General features: G+C 33.9%; 2 protein-coding genes across 3 annotated transcripts in view; both read left to right on the top strand.

The window, feature by feature from the left end:
- Positions 1–5,769: 5,769 nt before the first annotated feature.
- On the top strand, positions 5,770–15,515 carry LOC144443330 (proton-coupled zinc antiporter SLC30A5-like). Its single transcript, XM_078132788.1, has 15 exons — positions 5,770–5,906; positions 7,209–7,331; positions 7,652–7,718; positions 8,052–8,137; positions 8,678–8,768; positions 9,028–9,112; positions 9,760–9,836; positions 10,249–10,419; positions 11,013–11,304; positions 11,899–12,110; positions 12,581–12,738; positions 12,915–13,044; positions 13,883–14,114; positions 14,546–14,772; positions 15,046–15,515. The coding sequence occupies exons 1-15, from the start codon at positions 5,839–5,841 to the stop codon at positions 15,355–15,357; spliced, it is 2,331 nt and encodes a 776-aa protein (XP_077988914.1). The 5' UTR covers positions 5,770–5,838; the 3' UTR covers positions 15,358–15,515.
- Positions 15,516–17,163: 1,648 nt separating this feature from the next.
- LOC144443224 (unconventional myosin-Ie-like) overlaps positions 17,164–22,328 on the top strand; it is a 35,117-nt gene continuing 29,952 nt past the window's right edge. For both annotated transcript variants that reach the window (XM_078132640.1, XM_078132639.1), the window contains exons 1-2: positions 17,164–17,460; positions 21,250–21,375. In XM_078132640.1, coding sequence (XP_077988766.1) covers positions 17,458–17,460; positions 21,250–21,375 — 129 coding nt within the window. In that variant the 5' untranslated portion in view covers positions 17,164–17,457. The remainder of the gene's footprint in view (positions 17,461–21,249; positions 21,376–22,328) is intronic.

The raw sequence follows: 22,328 nt of genomic DNA, 5'->3' as shown, positions 1-22,328 counted from the left end.
ATTTATCATTGATCGATAGAGGGCGCGAAACATAGCCGAGCGACTCTCACATGCTGTCTTTCACATGTTTCATATCATAGACAGAGTGGAGTCATGTAAATTTGCTTTTGTGGTTGTTTCTTTTTTAATGCTATTTTAATGAAGGTAAACAATATTTGTCATACCGTATAAAATACTATTATGTATATAAACTGTGGAACTGTGGAAGTGTTTGTTGAAATTGTTTGCTAAATTATTGTTGACAAACAGGGCCCCAGGAGGTTTTGGAGGTTTGTGCGGAATCAACCAATGGTCATTTAATACTAGTATTATCCTGGTGTGCAGTGGAACATCCGTTCTCAGCCAAATAGTTGAATGGTCGGGTATGTATTTGGCGTTATATAAATACAACCTTTATTATCAAATACATGTATTTTGATACATGTTTCAATGATACATTGCAGTAATGCATGTAGTAATATTATAACAATAATAATAATAATAATAAGCCTTTACTACATTTCTAAAAGAAAACAACATTAAAACTGTGATTAGGAGTTAACTTCAACTAGAAGCAGTGAGTTATTATGATCAATTGAACCCTTGCCAGTCTAATTAAGTCACGAGTTCCAATAAGAAGTGAGTGGATGACCTGAATTCGAATCTCTAGTTATCCACAATGATAACTTTAAGAAGGAAAAACCGTACAAACCACTAAAGAAAAGTACACAATGAAATTTCTGCTTCATTTCTGTATTCGTGAGTTCTCCCTATCTACTTGTGACATGTAGTAATACTACAGGCAATCATAAAGAAGACTTCAAAGTGGTTTGTATAGAGTGATTATAATCGAAGGGTTATAGTTCAATAAACACCGGTGTAAAAGTGAAAGTAAAATAAAACGCAAACTATAAAATTTAATGTATGTAACACTCTTGAATCATCAATGAAAGTCATAATTCTCGGTAGAATGTACACTCTACATTGTCTGTGGTTTTTGGAATGTCTCTTTTTTACAAGTATATTTAAGACGGAGAAATGTCTGTCTTGAGGAAGAAATTTAAAGGCAATGAAAGTCAGAAATATCAATAAATAGTGCTTCACTAAAAAAAAATCCGATGTACATCGTACATGCTTGTGTATGTGTGCGTGTGTCTGTGAGCCTTTGTCTGTGTGTGTACGTGTGTGTGTGTGTGTGTGTGTGTGTGTGTGTGTGTGTGTTTACTTGTTATTTTTTACTGTTACAGTATCAGTTGTATGACAGAGTCACTGAATGTAGTTTGTTATTCATCACAACCCTCTGACTGTCCCTTTGTAGGTCTGATCATGACGTAATAGGACTTCACCTATCGTCCTCTAACACTTCATTTCATGTTTGGTCTTAGATTGATAGGCAAGAACTGAACTTTGATTTGCACTCTCAAATAACGGTTCTCCTTCTTCTAAGGCCTTTTCCACTTCAACTGTAGCTTTTGACTTTTTTCTTCTTCTCCATGTCGATACGATTGTCCACGTAAAAATCACAACTAACAATACACAAAGTCCAGAAAGACAGTATATAAGAGTCACTTGAGCAGAGTCCAAATCAATATCGGCATTTTCGTCTATTTTACCTGGAATTCAAACGGAAAGATTTACGTAATAATTACTGAAGACGAGTATATAAGTTTAGGCAATGATACAATGTGAAACATTAAAAAAGTGCGTTTTGTATGTGGTTGTTTTTTCTTAAGATCACAACCAAGAACATTTTAACAGCAATTGCAAGTTTGCTTATATTCTTCTGTTTTTTTACCATTCCTAAGAACAACGAAAAGGGTCCAATGTAAAAGTTTTGCAGAGTTTGTAATCGAGGTTAACTTTGTAGTGATTCCGTCGATCCGTTGGGAAGGAGGCAATCACCTCCGGAACAACAACAACAACAACAACAACATGAAAACAAATAAACGACAATAAAACGAATTAAAGAATGTAAATAAAGAAATCGAGTCGTATTCACCACTTCAGATTTCAATCAGTTGCATGCCATACCATTTAAAATTATTTTATCATTATGAAAAATTACAGTATTCCAGGTACTACTGTAAGTCTAGTCAGTATACAGTATATTATTCTTAGTAATTTGATTTCAAATTGATGGACTGAGTGTTTCGGTTTTTTTGTTTCAGCACTTGCCAAGCGTTTGTATTTAACCCCAGACCAGTATAAGAATTTTCGGGTCTGAGATCTTTGACAAAATCTTTAAAAGTTAAGGCGCCGCCGCCTAAGAACTAGACACCTGCATTAGGGAAGTTGGCGTTTGTAGAGCATGCAGCTCGGAGAGCTCGAGATAGTAGAGGGTTGGCTATCCTAAGTCAACATACTGGTTAATTTTGACAGTATTATGGTGAACGAAGTACGTTTTCAAGCTAGCTAGCCAAGTCTCTGGGGTATTCTCTATCACCTTGTAAGACAACTATATAATTATATCTAAGGTCAAAAGTTCATTAATTTTATAGAAGTATGTGCTGAACAAGCAACCTATCGTTGGTTTATAAATTAGTCTTCAGGCTGCGGGGATCGCACAATAAATTTCACGCACGGCTTTCGCATGCAATATGTTATATTTTTATTGTAAATGGTTTGTATATTTCGTGCATTTAAATTTGTATATTTCTAGTAATACAAAGCTCAAAAGGTCTATTATATGCACTATATTGTAGTAACAATTTGAGCGTAATATCTATTTTGTGTGAAAACGGAACAAAGAAAGAAACTAAATTAAAATCATCAAAATTTACTATAGACAGAGAAGTTGTCTATATATCTATGATTTTTATTTCGGAGACATTGAAGATAGTAGATGTATACACTTATATTAAAGCCGTGGATTCATCAACAAAACAAACACAGGTGTGTCTGTAATCCTCATTTAACGAACCACGGATTTGCTGTGTTTTCACACTATCGGTGTCTCCCACGATAACACATTGTTATGGTTGCACAGAAGAGGGCAAATATTAGAAGATTACCGGTCATATCGTCCATGTAACACGTCGTTTATTTGTTCTTCACTGCAAGAACGACGAGCTCAATCTCGAACGGTTTCTCATTTTAAAAAATCCGGACATACAGACTTTGAGGTATTTCATTCCCGAAATTATGATATTAAACAGCATTCGGTATTCAAGCGAGAACAAAAGAAATAAAATCACGTGCCACAAGTGTTGTCACCTTGATTTACCTTTTAGTAGCAGTCCCACAGTCACCACCGATCCAACCACAAATGTCGGCAATATGATCAAACTTGCTGCACAAAGACACCGTAGAATTGAAAAACGTAGTAGAGGGGACACTTTTCCATTGTCGTCGTCAACATGTTTTCCTTTAGAAGCCATGTCGTCTTTTAGTGGACAAAGGGTTCCCCAACAAAGCAAGACCTTTGGTCATTCACAGCACAACCGTAACTCTACAACTGTTCAACTTTTTCGCAATCGGTTATTTATTTTAGATTTTCCTGTTAATGTACAACTAATAAAGTTACTATATATTTGCACGAGTCTACATAGATGTGTAAATATTATTTTCAATATTAATTAAAAGTTGTATCACAACATGTCACATATCTAAAATGGTACACTTGCGAAAAAAAAAATCAAAGAAACGTACTGCCTGTTTCTTAGAAATACAATTGGAACAGTCTATATCGAATATGAAGTGCTGATGTATCAAACCGTCCAACACATATAAAAAACTGGAAATTTTCGCTTAAAACTTATTTTCGCTTATTTCGCTGGAAAACAAAAGTGCAAAAATCTTCTTGTACATAAGCACAATGTACCAGTCTTGTAATAAGTGAAAATTAGTCTTTGAGAACTTGCTGAAGACTGTAATATTGCAAATTTTTTAGGTTTACGTATACAGCAGTAAAACACTGTACGGGACATTTTGTAGATATTCATACGTACGTACGTTCGCGTATAGATACGATTGTATTAAATAAAATTGACATGTATTAATCTGTGATCTTGTGAACGTACAGACACTTTAGATTTTATGAAATAAAACGTTACTTACGTCATAGTCTACCCACGCTTACGTTCTCCAAACTACCATTGTAGTCACGTGGTTGGAGATAAAAATATTGAATCCCAGTCAAAAAATATTCGGTTACAGTAGTAATTAACAATGGGGAGCGAGGTGATTGATGTCTCAAGACCAACGAAAATAACTATAACTTGATAACTTGAAATCATCTTATATTAAAACTACTTTTTATATTTCATCAAAAAATTCCCAAGTAGACCGGCAATGCATTGGACACACACTTTGCTGCATAATTTATAATAAACTTGTCAGACTTATCACTGTTCATTTTTTTGGAACTGTGAACAATATATTCACTTACTGTACTGTTCCCGTGTGTGTGTGAAGGGAGACTAAGCTTTAGTTTTGTTTTTCTATGGTCTGTCATCCACAAAGTCGCCGTTTACCAAGGCCACTTATTTAGAATGAGTCACGCGATGTCTAGCTTGTCCCCCCCCCCCCACAACAAGGGATGTAACTCATTTAGACTGAGTCATGCGTGATGTCTATCTTGTCGTCCCCCCTCAAACAAGAGATGCAATCTTTCACCCTTCATACATTCTGGAGGAATGGAAAATAAGTATTTAGCACATTTAATGATTTGACACACCGGAAACTATTGCTATAGATTGACCTATGTATTAAAGCTTAATACGGTCTTCTCTAAATCCGTAACATTTACGATCAACGAGATCATGGAATGGATATTTTTTGTCGTTTTGGAATTTTAAATCAGTAACACCCTCCCCTCTGATCGATCACCTATGTGAAGGACAGGGGTTAGGAATGGTATATAAATGCACTTTATTTGCGAAAACACTTTAATAGCTAGATAACACTTGGATTCAATGTTGCATGACGCATGACGTATATCTGTATATGTCTGTGGGTATTTAACCACGACTGGGCCACATGGGTCCACAGGGCACCCAGGCTTAGTTAGTTATGCTTACGAAAACAAACAAACAAACAAACATACATACATACATACATACATACATACAAACAAACAAACAAACAAACAAACAAACAAACAAACAAACAAACAAACAAACAATAAATAAATAAATAAATAAATAAATAAATAAATAAATAAATAAATAAATAAATAAATAAATAAATAAACAAACAAACCACTGGGGTATATACAATTGTGACCATTTCGCATATAGGAAAACATATAGCAATTATTGTAGTTGATAATAATTTGTTATTACTTTTTGTTGATGATTGTCAGTATTTATTTATTTACTTATTTATTTATTATTTATTGTGTGTTTGTTTGCCGGTTTACTTATTTACTTATTTTGTTTGAAGGAAGACACTTCGCATTTAGTGAAACTGCGCGATCACAGAAACATGTGTAATTTTACCCCTTTCATATAGTATTGGTTTAATACGTCAACATTAACGATATTATCGTCATTCTATTGTATTCTGAAATATACTGAGCCATAACTCGGGAAACAAATGCCTGTGGGCCACACACAGGCACTCGAATCAATGTGTATGATTTAAAAAAATAATTGTATCTCTTATTCATATACATCCCCCCCCCCCTCCACCATACAGATTGATTCGAGTGCCTGTGAGGCCACAGATCTATTGCTTACAATGTATCTGTGATAAGGCGAAAAGAAATTTATAACGTGTAAGATTAGCGCCCTCAATGTCAATTAAGATTAAGAAGAAGCAAACAAACAAACTGTATTCGTTGTAACTTCCGGGACTGTCAGCTCACAATGTTGTCATCCTTCTACTGACGAAGTTTTACCATACGAATGACCAAAAATAATGGAAGCGAAATACGTGGACTCTATGATGTCCACAAACCGTCAACTCGGCAGAATAGACCCTGCAAGGTAATTTTTCAGCCGGTGACGATATGACTACCGTACGTTAGTCGATTGTCAACGCTGGCAATATGGGGAAATGTACATGATAGTTCGCCTTGGCCTTGTAAAATAGTAGTACACGTATTAATAAGACTATGTTCATACTGTTTACTAAGTACGTGATAACCCCAAAGTTAATGTCGCTGTATGGACTTATGTAACAGGATATACTGCTTAGTGTGTGTTACTGTATATATATATATATATATATATATATATATATATATATATATATATATATATATATATATATATATATATATATATATATATATATATATATATATATATATATATATATATATATATATATATATATATATATATATATATATATATATATATATATATAGTTTTGAAAACTATTACGCTCTGCCACTGCGGTATAGAGCACTGTCTTAGCAGATTGATACTCACCGAGTTATATATATATATATATATATATATATATATATATATATATATATATATATATATATATATATATATATATATATATATATATATATATATATATATATGTATGTATTGACACCCCCACACACATACACATATATACTATATACATGTATATAGATAGATGTATAATATCTGTCCAGCTCTGTCTGTCTGTCTGTCTGTCTGTGTCTATGCCTCAGTGTGTCCATGGAAGTATAACCCACCCAGTTATACTTCCATGGTGTGACTGTGTCTTTTCTCTCCATGGATGTATTTGTGACATTAATACATTCACGATCTGTCCATGTCCGTCCATCTGTCTGTCTGTCCATCTCTGCCTCTGTCTGTATGTCTGTCAGTTATGATTTTAATTATAAATTCATGCCAGCAACAGTACCATCAGCAAACTACCTGTATTGACAATGGACATATACCAACAAAATATTTTCCATTTCATTACATTTTCATGAGCTTTATTTCTATTCATAGATACAGTTATTACTGACATGATATTTACAATAGCCAAATCTTACACAGACATGGAATTCAGCTGTAACAACCATGTTAGATGAAGAATATGATATTTGAAAAAGATGTGCCATTAATGTAAAGTGATGGAAAGTTGAAACATAATGCCCAATGTCTACATCAATTACTGCCATCCCTTTTCCATTTTTTTCATCATGAAGAAGATTTTGTGTTATCGTTAAAAGGATTTTCACTTTAGGAAAACAAAAGCAAAAACAACTGATTTGGATGGTAGACTGTTTGAAGGAGATACATATTTCAGACAAACTAATTTATTATTGTAATTATTTTTTTTCCTTCCAGACTAGCCCCATATGTTATTTTATTATTGATAGCAAAGTTTCTCAGAGCCTTTGGTTTGTTTCTGACTTATGATACATTGAAGCTTGTACATATTGTACCATTCCTGTTTATAGCCAAAGCTGGGTAAGTTATTGTACATGCATTTGTAATTTATACTTTGATTATGTGTTCAATCTTTGAAATGATAAGTTAATATCTGGTACACTGACAAAAGATTATATCAAGAAAAAAATGATGCATCCCGGCCACAATAATACCAACAATAGTCATGTATTTATTTATACATTTGTACTTTTCAATATGTGGCTACATCAAACATTAGTGGAGTCCACTGCTAATATGATGTATTTTCCACTTTGAGATGATTCACCATCTTCAAAGTTGCAATGTGAGTGTTATAATATTTTTGTTTTTACATTTTGCCACACTTTATTTCTTAACAGGTCATCACTTGTATTAGTAGTACTTCAGAAACCAGTATCAGCTGGTAAAAGAATCACCAGACCTCAGGTATGTTTGCAAGCAAACCTATTATTAAATTTAGTAAATTATATCTATGATAAAGATTGAATGTTGAAAAGAAATGGAGAAACTCACACACCATAACTTCTTATACCCCAGTAATGAACTCATTGGGAGATAAGAAAAGAGTTTGTTATTGTTACGTTGAAAATCTAATGAAATAAATTTCTATCTATGATAAAGATTGAATGTTGAAAAGAAATGGAGAAACTGGCACACCATAACCTCTGATACCCCAGTAATGAACTCATTGGGAGATAAGAAAAGAGTTTGTTATCGCTACGTTGAAAATCTAATGAAATAAATTATGTTGTATTGCAGTGGATTCGTGTCTTCAGACATGCTGTTATTGGCAGTGTTGTAAATTTACTCTGGTTATTTGGACTTACACTATGTGGACCAGCAAGGTTGGTATATCAGTAATTTATTATATGTATACATGTATTGTACATTGAAATGACATTTTGATAATATCTGTATTCTGGTGTTGACACCATGGTGGAAGGTCTATGGTTAGGGTCAGTAGTATAGTGTAAACATAGCCATGAATTTCCACCATGCGTCTGCCTGGTGCAGGTCTTAGTGTAGTTTGATGTAAGATATTCACAGAAAGTAAGCTGTGCAGGGACAAAAGTCAGAATGAATACAATTGTTGCATGTGTCTGGCTCTTGCAAAGGGTGATTTATATACATTGTAATACAGTTGTTACATATGCATGTTACACTTATGTACACAAATAGAATTGTCAATTTGCTATACAGTTGTAATAAAGCCAAATCTTCTCTTCTCTTGTCTTATGTCTACCTTGTATATTTTGGTACGTAGTGTACAATCATGATATGATGCATGTTTTGGTTTTGTCTGTCAAAATGATAACCTGGACTCACACTCTCTTTCATGTAGCCTTTGTTTAGTAAATCTCTGATGTCGATTTTTTTTTTGACAGGACTATATTGATATTTGAACACAGTGATCTAATTGTGTTAGCTGTAATTGGTGCATTGTTTACAAGTGGTAATACTGCAGATAAATCCAAGGTAAATTGTTACACATTTACACCTTAACTTTTAGAGATTCATACACAAATTTATAAATTAAAATGATAATAACCAAAAATAGAAAAACAATCTATTTGTATTGAAAAGTCCAGACAGGAAGGAAAAGACTGGTGGTATGAATAAAAAAAGAACTTGACAATTTACTGGAAGTTGCAAGAGGAATTTAGATTGGACTTTATGCAGTGATTATGTATGGTCAGGTTAAAAAAATCAAGTGACAATATTTGTTTCTTTTCAGATGCGTGGAGCTGTACTATTTATATTAGCTGTTATTTGTCTGCTGTTATTTGATGTTGACATCAATTATCGAAATGTTGCCCATCGTATCCTTTGTCATATTTCTGTGTTTATTATTACTGCAATTGAAAATTACTGAAAAATTGTTGAATATTGAACCTCACCTAGAAAGACCCAAAAAGTCCTTGGAAATTGAATTTTACTTCTGAAGACCAGTTTCTAAAAAGCTTAAAATTTATAGTGCCTTAACTGTTGCAAGAAGCCAAATGGCAGTCTGTTTGTGAAGTGAAGTGCAAACTAGTTTTGGAAACTGATATAACTTGACCTCAAAACTTCTGGATAAAAACTTAAAACTTCTTGAAAGTGTAAACCCTGGATAAACAACAGTTGAGTCTGGAATGTTTATTAGTAGAGGAACTGGAGACTTTAAATTGAGTTAGAAAATGGTGTGAATCTTCAACTAGTTTTGCACCCCATTGTGCTTTTTCAATAAGTTTGATTCAAATTTCACATAACAGTAAACAGTGTAAAGAATATGCGGGAAACACACACACAGAGATTATAGTTCAATCTCACTATGTTGAGTACAGTAAGTATCACAACTTTTCACAGAGATTCCTGTCTATAAATAATATCATCATGAATTATGCCGTTCTAACCCAAATAGTTCATGACAGAGGAATATACATGGATTGATGTAACTGACAGTGTTTTCCTTAATTACATGATTCAGCCGAGGGTCATCATAGAAATACAGTAGAACATTTATTTTATTCCTCAGTTACGTGGTTTGGACTCTCTGATCATAAAGTAAGTAAGATCACTTTTCTTCATTCAGCCAAGGAAAATGTGAGCGACCTAATGGGCCTTGTCACTAAGAGTTGCTAGACAAGTAGTTACATACCCATAGTCATGAGTATTTTCCAGGTCCTCCTGAAGGAATAAAATATCGGGAATAATATAATCATACCTCCTCTAGCATAATTTATGAAAAATCATGAAAAATAATGGCCATGTGGAACATTTTGGCTCATATTTCGACCATTGACGTAGACACGGGTTGTCATAGGATAGAATGACCAAGGTATATAATCCATGTTTTGTGTCCATAACTTGGCTTGAGTATGGTATAACTATAATATACCGGTATAGTATATCAACAAAGTTTGTGTGACTAAGTTTGAATAGTGTAACATGAATGTACCTATTATTTCATCAACAGGGAGGAGTTGTTCTACTAGTAGTGTTATTATTCATCAATGTAGGCTATCGCAGTGCAGCAAGAAAATTATCAGTTGACATGGGAGGAGCTAAAAGATTACATGCTGTTTCATCATTGGTTTCATCTGTGTTATTAGCTCCCTGGGCTTTTTTCATCATAGCAACACAAGAGGTAAGTGTATTGCAATGAGTCTCTAGCAGATGGATATCCTTGTATGAACAACTTATGTTAAAGTGAGTTATTTGGAATGAGGCCATGTATTAGAGCTCTCCTTTATCAACCAAATGTTCTTTTGGACCCACCCTTCTACAGAGCAAGTCAAGTTGTAGGCATTCAAAAATAACCCCCCCCCCCCCCCACACACACACACACACACACACACAAAAACACCCAAAAAAACAACTTAAAACAAAACAAAAAAACAACAATAACAAAAAAAAACCAAAACCAACAAAAAACAACCAAAAAAAAAGATGAAAACAAGACAAAGATTTGTGTTCAGGTCAATTTACCTCATTACAAAACATGTCTTTGTCATTGATTCTTTGGTATCAAAGCTTTTCATAATCATTTTTTCTCTCAAAAGTTTAGAGTGCGAGTTTTCTCTTTATCACAAGGTCCCTCAACAGCTATAAGGTGTTTTGGCATCCATGTTGCTTTGTTAGGAAGAACACTAATTCCTCTCAATACATAGTACAATTCACAATGTGTTTCATTGCTCTAATCATTCAGAGTAAACCCTTTTCTTTTTCTTTCTTTTTCAGACAAATGTGGAATCTTGGTCATCAATGTTGATTCCATTCTTGACAATCAGTTTCTGTGTATTTATATTTGACTTCTACATTGAGTCAGTCAGTATAAGTCGACTAGATACACTCAAGACAAGTAGATTTGGTTCACTAGCTGTACTCTTTAGTGCTCTACTTTTGAGTCTATTTTGGAGTCATCCAGCCACCACTAAAATCACACAACTCGGCAAAGCTCAAGCACATACAACTAGTCATGAACACATGTTAACTGGTGGTTTAATCTGTAGCACTGTATTTTTCATGTTAGGTAAGTGGTCATGATAAAGCTATGTTATATATTGTGTGGATAATCTGTCAATGTTTTAGTCTCGCCTTCTGGTCAAGGCAGACTGTCTGCTGCAATGACTTCAATTGCAATACTGACAAGCTAAGCATTGCATTTGCTCTGTAGACATCGGTATCTTTTGTATCTATGTAAACAAAATCCCACAGTTGCTGCAGTGATTATTAGACCCCAATGGACACAGCTTTCTAGTGTTAGGAGAGCTATATCTTTGATCATAGAAGACTACGTCTTTTTGTTAATTGTAAGCAAGCGTCCTGTTGAGTTTCTTATGTCATTGATGTTAACTACACAGAATTACATAAGATAAGGCAATAACTTATACTTTTAATTTCCTTCTTGAAACAAAGATTACAAATAATTCTATGAGTACACTATGACTATGTACAGACAAAGTTGTAAATTTGAATATGAAATACAGTAATGTTATACCTTCATACTTTCCTTACTTATCACATGGAATGAACAATGTATACAATTTTCCAATGGGAATGAAAAAAGTGAAAAATAATATAAATCCTATGTTGGTGTTGATTTGTTACCTTTACTTACTTGCAGCTGTTCGCATTCTATCTGCACCAACCCCTAAGAGTGGTACGAAAGGTAGTTTTATAGGTTATGACTCTGGTGGTCATCCGCTGTATAGTTTTACTGGTGATGCCATACAGAGGACATCACAGTCTTTGGTGACCATTGTCAAGAACATCCTTCGTCAGGTCTTAGCAGAGTATGATTCCAGACAGATCTTTTACTTTCTATGTATTAATTTGGTAAGTTCTACTTCTCTGTTTTCATTTGGTAAGTTCTACTTTCTATGTATCAATCTGTTAAGTTCATCTTTCAATGTGTTAATCTGATAAGTTCTTCTTGCTGTGTGTAGACCTGGTAAGTTTTACTTTCTATGTATCAATCTGGTAAGTTCTACTTTGTGTGTGTCAGTCTGGTAACTTTGGTATTGTGCCAAGTCATAGCACTGTCATGGTGCCTTGTCATAGAAGAGTACCGGTATGATTCCAGATAGGTTATGCCAAACCTCAATAAAATGTGACTCAATATTTTCTGCTTTCTCTGTTTCTTGCGTTCAGTCAAATTAAGAGAATTCTGTTGTATTCTTGATTTGATACTATATTGTCGTGGTAAGGTCGTATCTGCCTATACAATTGCATAGCAGATACGACCTTACTGCACTGATGTGATGATATATAAGCATGGCTGAGTTGTTTACACTATTTCTATACAGGTATTTACATTTGTGGAGTTAATCTATGGTGTATGGACCAATAGTCTAGGCCTTATATGTGATGGTTTCCATATGTTATTTGACTGTACTGCACTTGTTATGGGACTAAGTGCTGCTGTTATGAGTCGATGGAAAGCTACCAGGATATTTTCATATGGGTAAGTTAAGTTTTGTTTTAAGGTTGTTGGGGGGAATTACTATCAATCAATCAACAAGATACAATGTGAAGACTCAAACATCTTCCTCTATGTGTATGGAAATTTTTATTTGATTATATAATAAAAATTTAATTTTGATAGATTTAGGAATCATTTGTCATTTTGTTTTGTTTTAGGTATGGTAGAGTTGAAGTTCTATCTGGTTTCATCAATGGTTTATTCCTTGTGGTGATAGCTCTGTCTGTCTTTACAGCAGCATTAGGAAGACTTATAGATCCACCACCTATCAATACGGATAGACTTCTGGTTAGTTTATCTTTCATGATTCATGTATATATTTAGGAGATCAACAAAATGTCCACATTATATTCAGTCATCTAAGTTGTCAGGGTGATGATGTATATGTAGTGTTGGTGCTCGGTTCTCGATTCAAAACCTGAGAAGTCTATTGTGAACATTCATGGCTTTGTATACAAGACGTTATCCTGAAAACCTTTTAGAGTTTAGATTATGCAGATAATCTTGGTAGTCTAGAAGCTATTCATGGTTTCAATACTCTTTGATCTGTTAATCCCACCTCTAACTGTATACTAAATTTTAAATTACCACCGACAGCTTTATTTAATCCAATTTAAGCCTGATGGTGTTCTCACTTCTATACATGACTTGCATTCAAACTTGAAGGTGATATTACAATATAAAGATAATTTGCATTATCAGGATCATGTTTTTCTAGAATAAATTACCCAATTACAAGCATCTGTTGATCTGTGATGGATTACTTCTGACATGGGTTGTTCACATTTTTATTAGCATGTGGACAAGCTAGAGTTTCATCCATTTGACTAGATGTGCAGAGAGTTCTCTTCATTAGAGTCTCTGCAGTCTTGTGGAATATACTTGTTTGTTGCATATTTAAAATTTTCAGTGTTTGCTCAAGAAATTTGACTAGGCCAGTCTTCATATACAATGTATAGAAGCCCTTTGCACAACACATGGAACCACTAAAAAAAATATGTTGTCCATAAGTGTATGTGTGTTTTCTGACATCATAGAAACTGAAGTAACAACTGTGAAATTAGAGAAATTCTGTTTTAGAATGTTGTAGATGTATAACATTGTCTTTCCTGTTGACTTTATACAGACAGTATCTGTTGCTGGGTTATTGGTCAATTTAATTGGCATCTTCGCCTTTAGTCATGCACATGCCCATGCCCATGGTGGCCATTCACATTGTCAAAGTCATGGTCATGCACACAATCAGCCAAGCCATGGACATAGTCATGGTCATGGTCATGGCCATGGGCATGGACAAGGACATGGGCAAGGGCATGGACAGCCAAAAGAACCAATAAAACATAATACCAATATGCAAGGTAAGCACATAGTGTATATTGTATTGTATAGTTCTTAACAGTCTAGTTTTACTCTTGTTTTATATTGCCAGTTTTGGTGTTGTCCTCTGTGGATTGTTGATTGTTTGTGCTGATCGACATCGCAACATTTTCCTAGTGTATTTTTTTAAATGATGTACAATGGCAATAAATATATTACTATTACTATAACTATTATATAGTACATAGAATATTACCTTTCTTTCACCCTGAGACTTTTACCAGTAGTTCATTTAAAAGCTGGCATCTTGTGGCCTCAGTCTGTGCAGATCTGAGGTCTTATGTACAAGACTAGGATTTTATGATCGTATAAGAGACAAGTGGGTACATTTGTGTTCAGACCCCTGGGTTCAGACTACCATAGGATGTGACAAAATGAATTATAATAAGGGGTTGTTATTTTTTTGTTGCAGGTGTATTTTTACATGTACTAGCCGATACACTTGGCAGTGTTGGAGTTATAGTATCATCCCTTCTAATTGATCAGTTTGGTCTACTCATTGCGGACCCAGTATGCTCTATATTTATTGCAAGCCTTATATTTATTAGTGTGCTACCATTACTAAAAGAATCATCACTGATACTTCTTCAAAGAACACCATCAGAGTTAGAACATAAATTAGTTGAAGGTTTTGATAAGGTAAGTCTGCCCACACTTATCTATTTTCAATGCAATATGTATGAAATCATAAATATCAATGAAAACATGGATTCGCAAGTAAAAGAAATTGTTTACTGACTTGGATATATTCAGATTGTTGTTCAAAGTTTTGATCAAATAATCTAGACCAATGGAACTGACTTACATGCATGTATAATAAGTTATTGTCCTAAAGTGTTGGTGTAAACAACTGTAATCTATGTATTTAATGTGTTCAGAACTTTGATTGCATGTCACTTCCTCTCTTTCTAGGTTATGTCTGTAGAGGGCGTCCTTTCATATAGAGATCAACATTTCTGGGAACACTCTGCTGACAAGCATGCAGGAACACTTCATGTACAAGTTATGCCTGGTGTTAGTGAACAAAAAGTAATTTCTCAAATAACTGCTATTTTCAAAGAATATGGTGTAAATAATTTTACTGTGCAAGTGGAAAAAGAAGCCTATTTTCAACACATGTCAGGACTCAGTGCAAGCTTTAACCAGGTTTTAGACATGACAAGAAAAATGCAGGCTCTTCAAAGACAGACACAGATTCCATCAGATGATATTAAGGCCATTTAAAATAAAATAAAATATTTATATTTTTGAAAATTGTACATTTCAATAATCAATAGATACAACTTCAATCTAAGATACCATGATATAATTCAACTCACTTGTATGTTTGTATCATGTTGTTAATTTCAAGAAAATAATTCACTTTTAATTAAAGAACAATGTACTGTTTTATTTTCGTTTCCATTTATTTCTCAATAAAAACTACTATGTTATTTTACAGAACAAAGTTTAATTTTTCTTGGATGAGAAAGTGAGTGTATCCAGTTAGTGTGTATTGGCATGAGTTTATACAATTTGCCAGACTTCCCAAAATGTTTTTGAAGAGAATTTTCACAAATGATTAAAGTTGTGTTTTTAACTCCTATACGAAAAAATATCCCTCTGTTGAGTTTCAAAACTTATGCTTAGAAATGAGCAGTACCAAAATCAAAGGATGGTCTTGTCTTTTTGTCTGGTTTATCAATCAAAGAGAGCGACTTGAGGGGTCATGTAATGGCATTTGAGAGTGGAGTATTAGTGACTGAAATGAAGGCTTTTCACTGTCAGTGTGAGGCAAGGGTCTGATAAGTATATGCATAAAGGGCCTTGTCAGTCACTGTGGAGTAGGATAATATGACTGACAAGGGCCATGTGAATGAGTATGAGACCAGAGTGACGAAGCTGAGACTAGTAATAACAGCAACACAAGGATAGCAATATGATTGACTTGAAGGGCCTTGATGAGAGGCCATTTATAATAAGTTACATAAAAGGCTTTGTTACTGAATTTTAGACTTGCTATCAGTCAGGTATCATAGTTTCCAAAATTTAACCAAGTTTGTGTGGTAACTAATTTCTAATAGAAGAGAATGACCAGAACAGACTTTCCACCATAGCAAGAAAAAAACAAATAAGTAGTGGAAATTTTTCAGTGAGTTTTTAAATTTAATTTGTCATTTTGAGATCGCCATGAAACAATGGACACTTTTTAAAAATAGGATAGTGACTATTTTCTTGGGAGATATAATGGTGAAGTAAGTTCTGTTTTTTTTCTTTGTGTTACAGAAACTTTTGTAGAGTATATTCCTGTATAATTTTGATGTGTGTGTATTCGTAATGGCAATCTGTTACTTATATAGATGTTCTCCCCTCACCCTCTCCACCCCCCCCCCCCCCAATTTGATAAAAGAATTAATGACATCATTGTTGGTGTCATGTGAAGTAATTGAGATACAAAAAACTCAGATTTATGAGAATTGCCTGATAATTGTTCTGTTCCTATGTTTCTGTCCAATTCTTCAGTCATTGAAGTCTGACTTCTTACTTTTCATTTAAAAAAACTTATGTGTGGAAAATGAGGAAGAGACATTTTCACCCATTTTTTGCAGTACTTTCTCTTGCTGTTGAATTACTGTTTTGTCCCTTTTCACTACCAGCAAATGTGCATGTTATGCTGAGGTAATGTTCCCAATTTAAATATGTTTTTGTCTTTTTCAAACTTTCAACAACTTTCGTATTTTTAAAGAAAAAATGAGCCATGGAAAAGTAACTAGTGAAACCAACACTCACGAATAAGTATGGTATAAAAGGTATCAAAAGTTGGTTTGGTTGAAAATCTGTATTTTCACCATTTATATTGAAATCCAGTGCCACTTTTAAACACTACTTTTAAAAGTGCTACCGTATTTATTTTAGTACAATGAGTCACTTATAAACTACAAGTCCCACCTGTTGCCATATTTGGAACTTGACCACGTTCGAGTAATTAGTCATGCGCTGTGACCTTTGACCTGAGAGGGATTTCCTCAAAGTCTAGCTTGGAGGCGAAGACACCATCGAATATTTCCGCCATACTGTCAGTTTACTTACTTGATACATCGTTTACGAGATTACGTTCTCGACCCAGTTTCCATGTTTCATCCTGTTGAATTCGTAAGAAGTCGTTATCAATCTAGTTGTGGGTTTGGAGAGCGTGGTTGGTTGAACGCCAAGCCTAGCCGCGCCGGTGATTGAGTGAAGCAGTGCAGTAGCCCTGCCCTTCAGTTTGAGCTGAAAAAGTGATTGAAATTACTTACACTTTCTTTGAATTCACGAACGGAACGAACAGGGAATACAATCATCAAAATGGTAAGCTTCAGTAACAGATTGGGCAGTGTACTAATATTTATGTCGTTATCTGGCAATGGTTACTTACGAAGGTGGTTTCTGTTTAGATTTACAAAGTTTATAAATTGTATGGTAGCTGTGTTTGGGTCGTTACTTGTATATTGTGTTGGTCGAAATCGTGATCTATTCATCCTTTCGTTAAAACTTACATACTGTGTATAGCCCCCATTCTTTCTTTTAAAAAATCCTGTCACGTTTCATTGATATACTTCTACCGTCTTCCGCCCAAGGTTACAAATTTCCAGCGTCCTTGCTGAGAACTCGCCTTGGCATAGGTGTCGTCATATGTTAAGTTTCGATATCGTTATTAAACAGGATATCTCGTTGTTATCGGATGACATGATTATAATGATATGTGTTACATGTGATTATAAGGTGTAAAAGGTCAGTAACCAGAAAGGATATTGAAAGCGGTGATAAGGTAGTCAGTTTGATGATAGCAATAATATTTTTATGGTGTGCAACAAACATAAAATTGTTAATTATGTCTTGTTTCTGTCGAGATAGATTTGTGTATCTTTATTTTCATAAATCAGTATATTGTTACTTTTAAATTTAATTATTTATTGTAAAGTACAAGTTCATGGAGTAATAATTTAAAATGAAAATGAAATTGTTTAATAACCCAAATCATATTATTTGCAATCACTCACTAAGGTCAGTGTATGGTGTGGGAAATAGCTCTGGAAATATCCACTACAGGGTTTCGACATGGGAGCTCTCATTTCATTATCAAAAAATTGAAATACATGATGTATAGTTTGTACAAACAATCATAAAACCAAAACTACTTTCCATACCTTTTACCCACAAGCAACAATAACACACAGATGCAGAAATGTACAAAAATGTATAAATATATGTATAGATATAAATATATAAATATATTATAATTATATAAATGTACAGGTGCAAAGAAAAAAAAATTGGCTTAAAAAATGTTATAAATGAATATTAAAAAGATTATAGCTTGGTTTTGGAAATAAAGAATTGATAATTATCAAATATGGAAATGTAGGTAATGACTGAGGTTTCTAGACAACTTCCATGGGATTGACATTGAAATGGAATATGCTAAAATTAGTTAGTAAATTATAATTATAAAAAGTATAGGGACATATTTGTTATAACCATAGACCCTCCACCCAACAAAGGATTATGACAAAGAGAGAGAGAGGACTATGGGTAAATGGCAATGGGTCTTTGTTTATACATGTAGATATTGAACCATATGGAATCATTACTGCTATGACAACCAAAATGTTCATTCAACTAATATATGTAGTCGCTATGTATTATAATTGTAATGCTATTCTGTGACAGTGAGTAGAAATATATGAACTAACTTGAAATGGACATGGTACTTGCTAGGATTCAGGAATGTATTTACATGCAGAACAGAACTGAACATATCACAGTTTAATACCTTGAACTTTACATGTGAGAGCAAATATTTGTTGGTCAGTGCTACTACAGGAAGGTTACGTCTTGTAAACCACTAGACAGCTGTTTGTTACATAGACTCAAACAATCCAATGGGCTTTTGACTGAGCAGTCAAGAGAAAGTAGAGTTGTTCTGTTGATATCAATAAAAATTGTACAATTTATTTGTACATTACTAAAGCACATACTAGTAGTCCTCACATACTTTGATATCCAAAACAAATACACTTAATAAATACCATGAACAGTTAATGGTTAACTTTACCTATGTAAATCAACACACATAACCACATGACAGAGATTGTTGCAAAACAATATGCTGCCTAGAAAATAGTAGCCTAGTCTAATATTCCTGCTTGCAGGCAGAGTAAGTTGAGACTCAATTGTGGGTCAGTGACATTGTCAGAATCAAGTTCTATACACCGTTTGCTAGCAGGACTATACTAATACTAGATATTTTCAGAATCAAGACCCATATACCATTTGAAAACAAAGTCTTCCAATCATACCATTTTCTGTCATACTTTCTTGTAATTTATTCACAAAATACATGTGGGATCTCCTACTATTCTTATTGTTTCAATATGATTCTCCTATGACATAGTTACCCATAATTTCCTGTTAATGTTATTGGGAAAAGAAACCTAATATATGTGTATTCCTGGAAGATCAAAGAACATATGGAGCCAGCACGTGTAGATTGAATCAGTGATAACGATATCATAGTCCACTGCATAGCAATGACATTCTGTTTTCATTTAATCATCATAACTGATACTAGGTGGTAATGGTATTAATTTCATTGTGGTTAGGTCATGTTGTTAGGAAGTCATTTGACCTCATTATGTTTATTGACCTCGGGTAGTCTTTACCACAAATGTTTTTATCCTGCTGTAATATCATCATTTGACCTCACTGTGTAGTGTTTTATTGACCTCTGCACCACAAATATTGTAAAATCAGACCCTATCAGTAATCCGTGTAATAACAAACACAGATTTGAATACACATAGATTTGATACAAAAATAAATGTGACATGATTCAGAGAGAAACAAGAAAATAAAATGTAGATTTGGCTGGGTAATATTAAGAAGTTGACAAAAGTCTCTGTGGAACCCTATACAGTGCAGGGGAAACCTCCACTGTCTATGGACTACAAATTTATGAATTGCCAAAGTTACAGTTTATACCAATATTATAGACCCTGGTTTCTATGGATTTATAAATCAAAACTTGAAAGTTTGTTGACAATACTGCCAGTATGTTGTACTTGTCTTACACATTTCTCAATACTTTCTACGATTCTTGTTCCATATTGTTTTGTTTATTTTTATTTAATTGTACATTCATGATATAATGTAGTCATAAAACAAACGCAAATATGTCTCAGAATTTATCATTTTGATCAACTAATTATCAAGTTAATACACAAGATCCTTCTCCTGAAAAGAAGTTATTTACATTTACCTTTAAAGTTTAGTGTTTGCAATAATTTAAAACTGATATACTTTAATGGGAAGTAAAGATATTTTTTGTTATCAGTTTGATATCAACCTTAGTTTATTATTTACAAACTGGTACAGTGTATTGTATAAATATTGATATGAAACATAAAGATAGGAGTTGTTTACATAATATAATTTACCTGTAGTACACTAACATTAAAAGGTTCTGCCTATTCTAATAACTCTTTAACCCCCCCCCCCCCCCCATTTGTTTGGTGGTTAAACTCTCTTGTAAACCAAAGACCTAGTTGTCTTGAATGGTGTATGGAAGGGCTTGAAATTAACAGTAGTCCTGAGTCCACAGACTACCGATTCTTGTCTTAGTTCTACCACAATTTCTAGGTTGTAGACCAGATACTTTCTTCACCTTGTAAAGAGTGATCTTTAGATTCAGCACCATGGATCACACTAGACTACACAATTTGTAGCTGGTAGCCAGCCTGCTCCAGCCTCCATTCACTCATGTATGAAGATTTAGAAGTTGCAACTATTTAGAAGATGTGTGTGAGTTTGTGGTATGTTCTGCGATACTGTTTACCAGCCAAATACAACACACATAAAAGTATTTTTTAGTAACACACATATTTCAAATGGGGTCATCTGTTTTCAGTTCAGGAAAAGGAACTACTTGTCACCATCCTTGGGTTGCCAAATAAGGAAACTGGTTGTCCTCTGGGACTACCAAAGAAAAACTGTTGAGCTTTGTATCATGCTCACGTGATAAACCCATCTCCAGAAGTAATTATGAAAATTTAATGCACTTTCATTTAATAATATACAGTTGTTCATCTTTTCCTGCAGGCGTACCACTGGCAAAGCAACCAGCAGAAACAGACTGGTGTTGAGGATATGGTTCTATTATCCAAGATTTCAGAGACAGCCATTCTTGAAAACTTAAAGAAGAGATTTATGGAGGATTGGATTTATGTATCCTTACTATTTGAGATAGTTATTGAAAGTAAAATAAATATATACTCTAGTTCTGCTTGTTGTCAGGTGCTCTTCCTCTATCTGCAATGCATGATTGAATACAGATCTACAAAACTCTTTTGTTATTAAACAATTTCTTGTCGAAATCTGTTGATAACAAAATGATAACGATTCCCTTGGGGTACTCTAGTGATTTTGAAATTTGGAATGAATCCGTGCAATCTGTTTGACAGTGTTCCTTTTCTTTGCACTTAAAACCAACAAATAATGAAATAATACTGAATATTTTCATTGAAAGTTTGAAAAAAAAGAGAATGATTCAGAAAAAGAGAATGTGAAATATAAATGTTGTTGACAGATTTGCTGGTGAAATATTGTGAGATAGTCAGATTGTAGACTTAAGCCATAGCAAAGTTTCACATCTAGTAGTTCCAGTTCTGGTTCAATGTACCATTGTATGAAACCATTAAAAAGAGTTTGGCTTATTGTGACAAAGATGATTTGAAACCTCTAATAGTAATCCCTTTGTCTCATTGCATTGTTATGAAAAGGAAGTAATCGGCTTTGCAAAGTTCACTAAATATAGCACATGTAAACAGTTTGCATAGTGGCAGTCTAGAGAATGGATTGAAACTCTTTGAACCATTCCACCACCACTCAACAGATTTGGCTAATACACACAACAAATATCAGCAGTTCTTTCCTAGGTATGGACAAATTATATCCTATTCATAGAAGGTTGTTATGTCCCCCTCCCCTCAAAAAAAAAAAAAAAAAAAAAAAATTAGTGAGAAAAATGATTGTCTGGCAGAGGTGTAGAAGTTTGTCTAGAACAAAAGAATAACCCTGTTTAATCTGTATGGTTCCACTGATAAGTTAGCACTGATGTGGGAACCAGGGATTAAAACATGGGCCTTTAGTATTAAAGTGACCATATGGATGAGGGTTGG

This window comes from Glandiceps talaboti, chromosome 12 (genome assembly GCF_964340395.1).
Source record: "Glandiceps talaboti chromosome 12, keGlaTala1.1, whole genome shotgun sequence".
In the NCBI taxonomy this organism is placed as follows: domain Eukaryota; kingdom Metazoa; phylum Hemichordata; class Enteropneusta; family Spengelidae; genus Glandiceps; species Glandiceps talaboti.
This window is presented reverse-complemented; position numbering and strand designations above follow the sequence as displayed.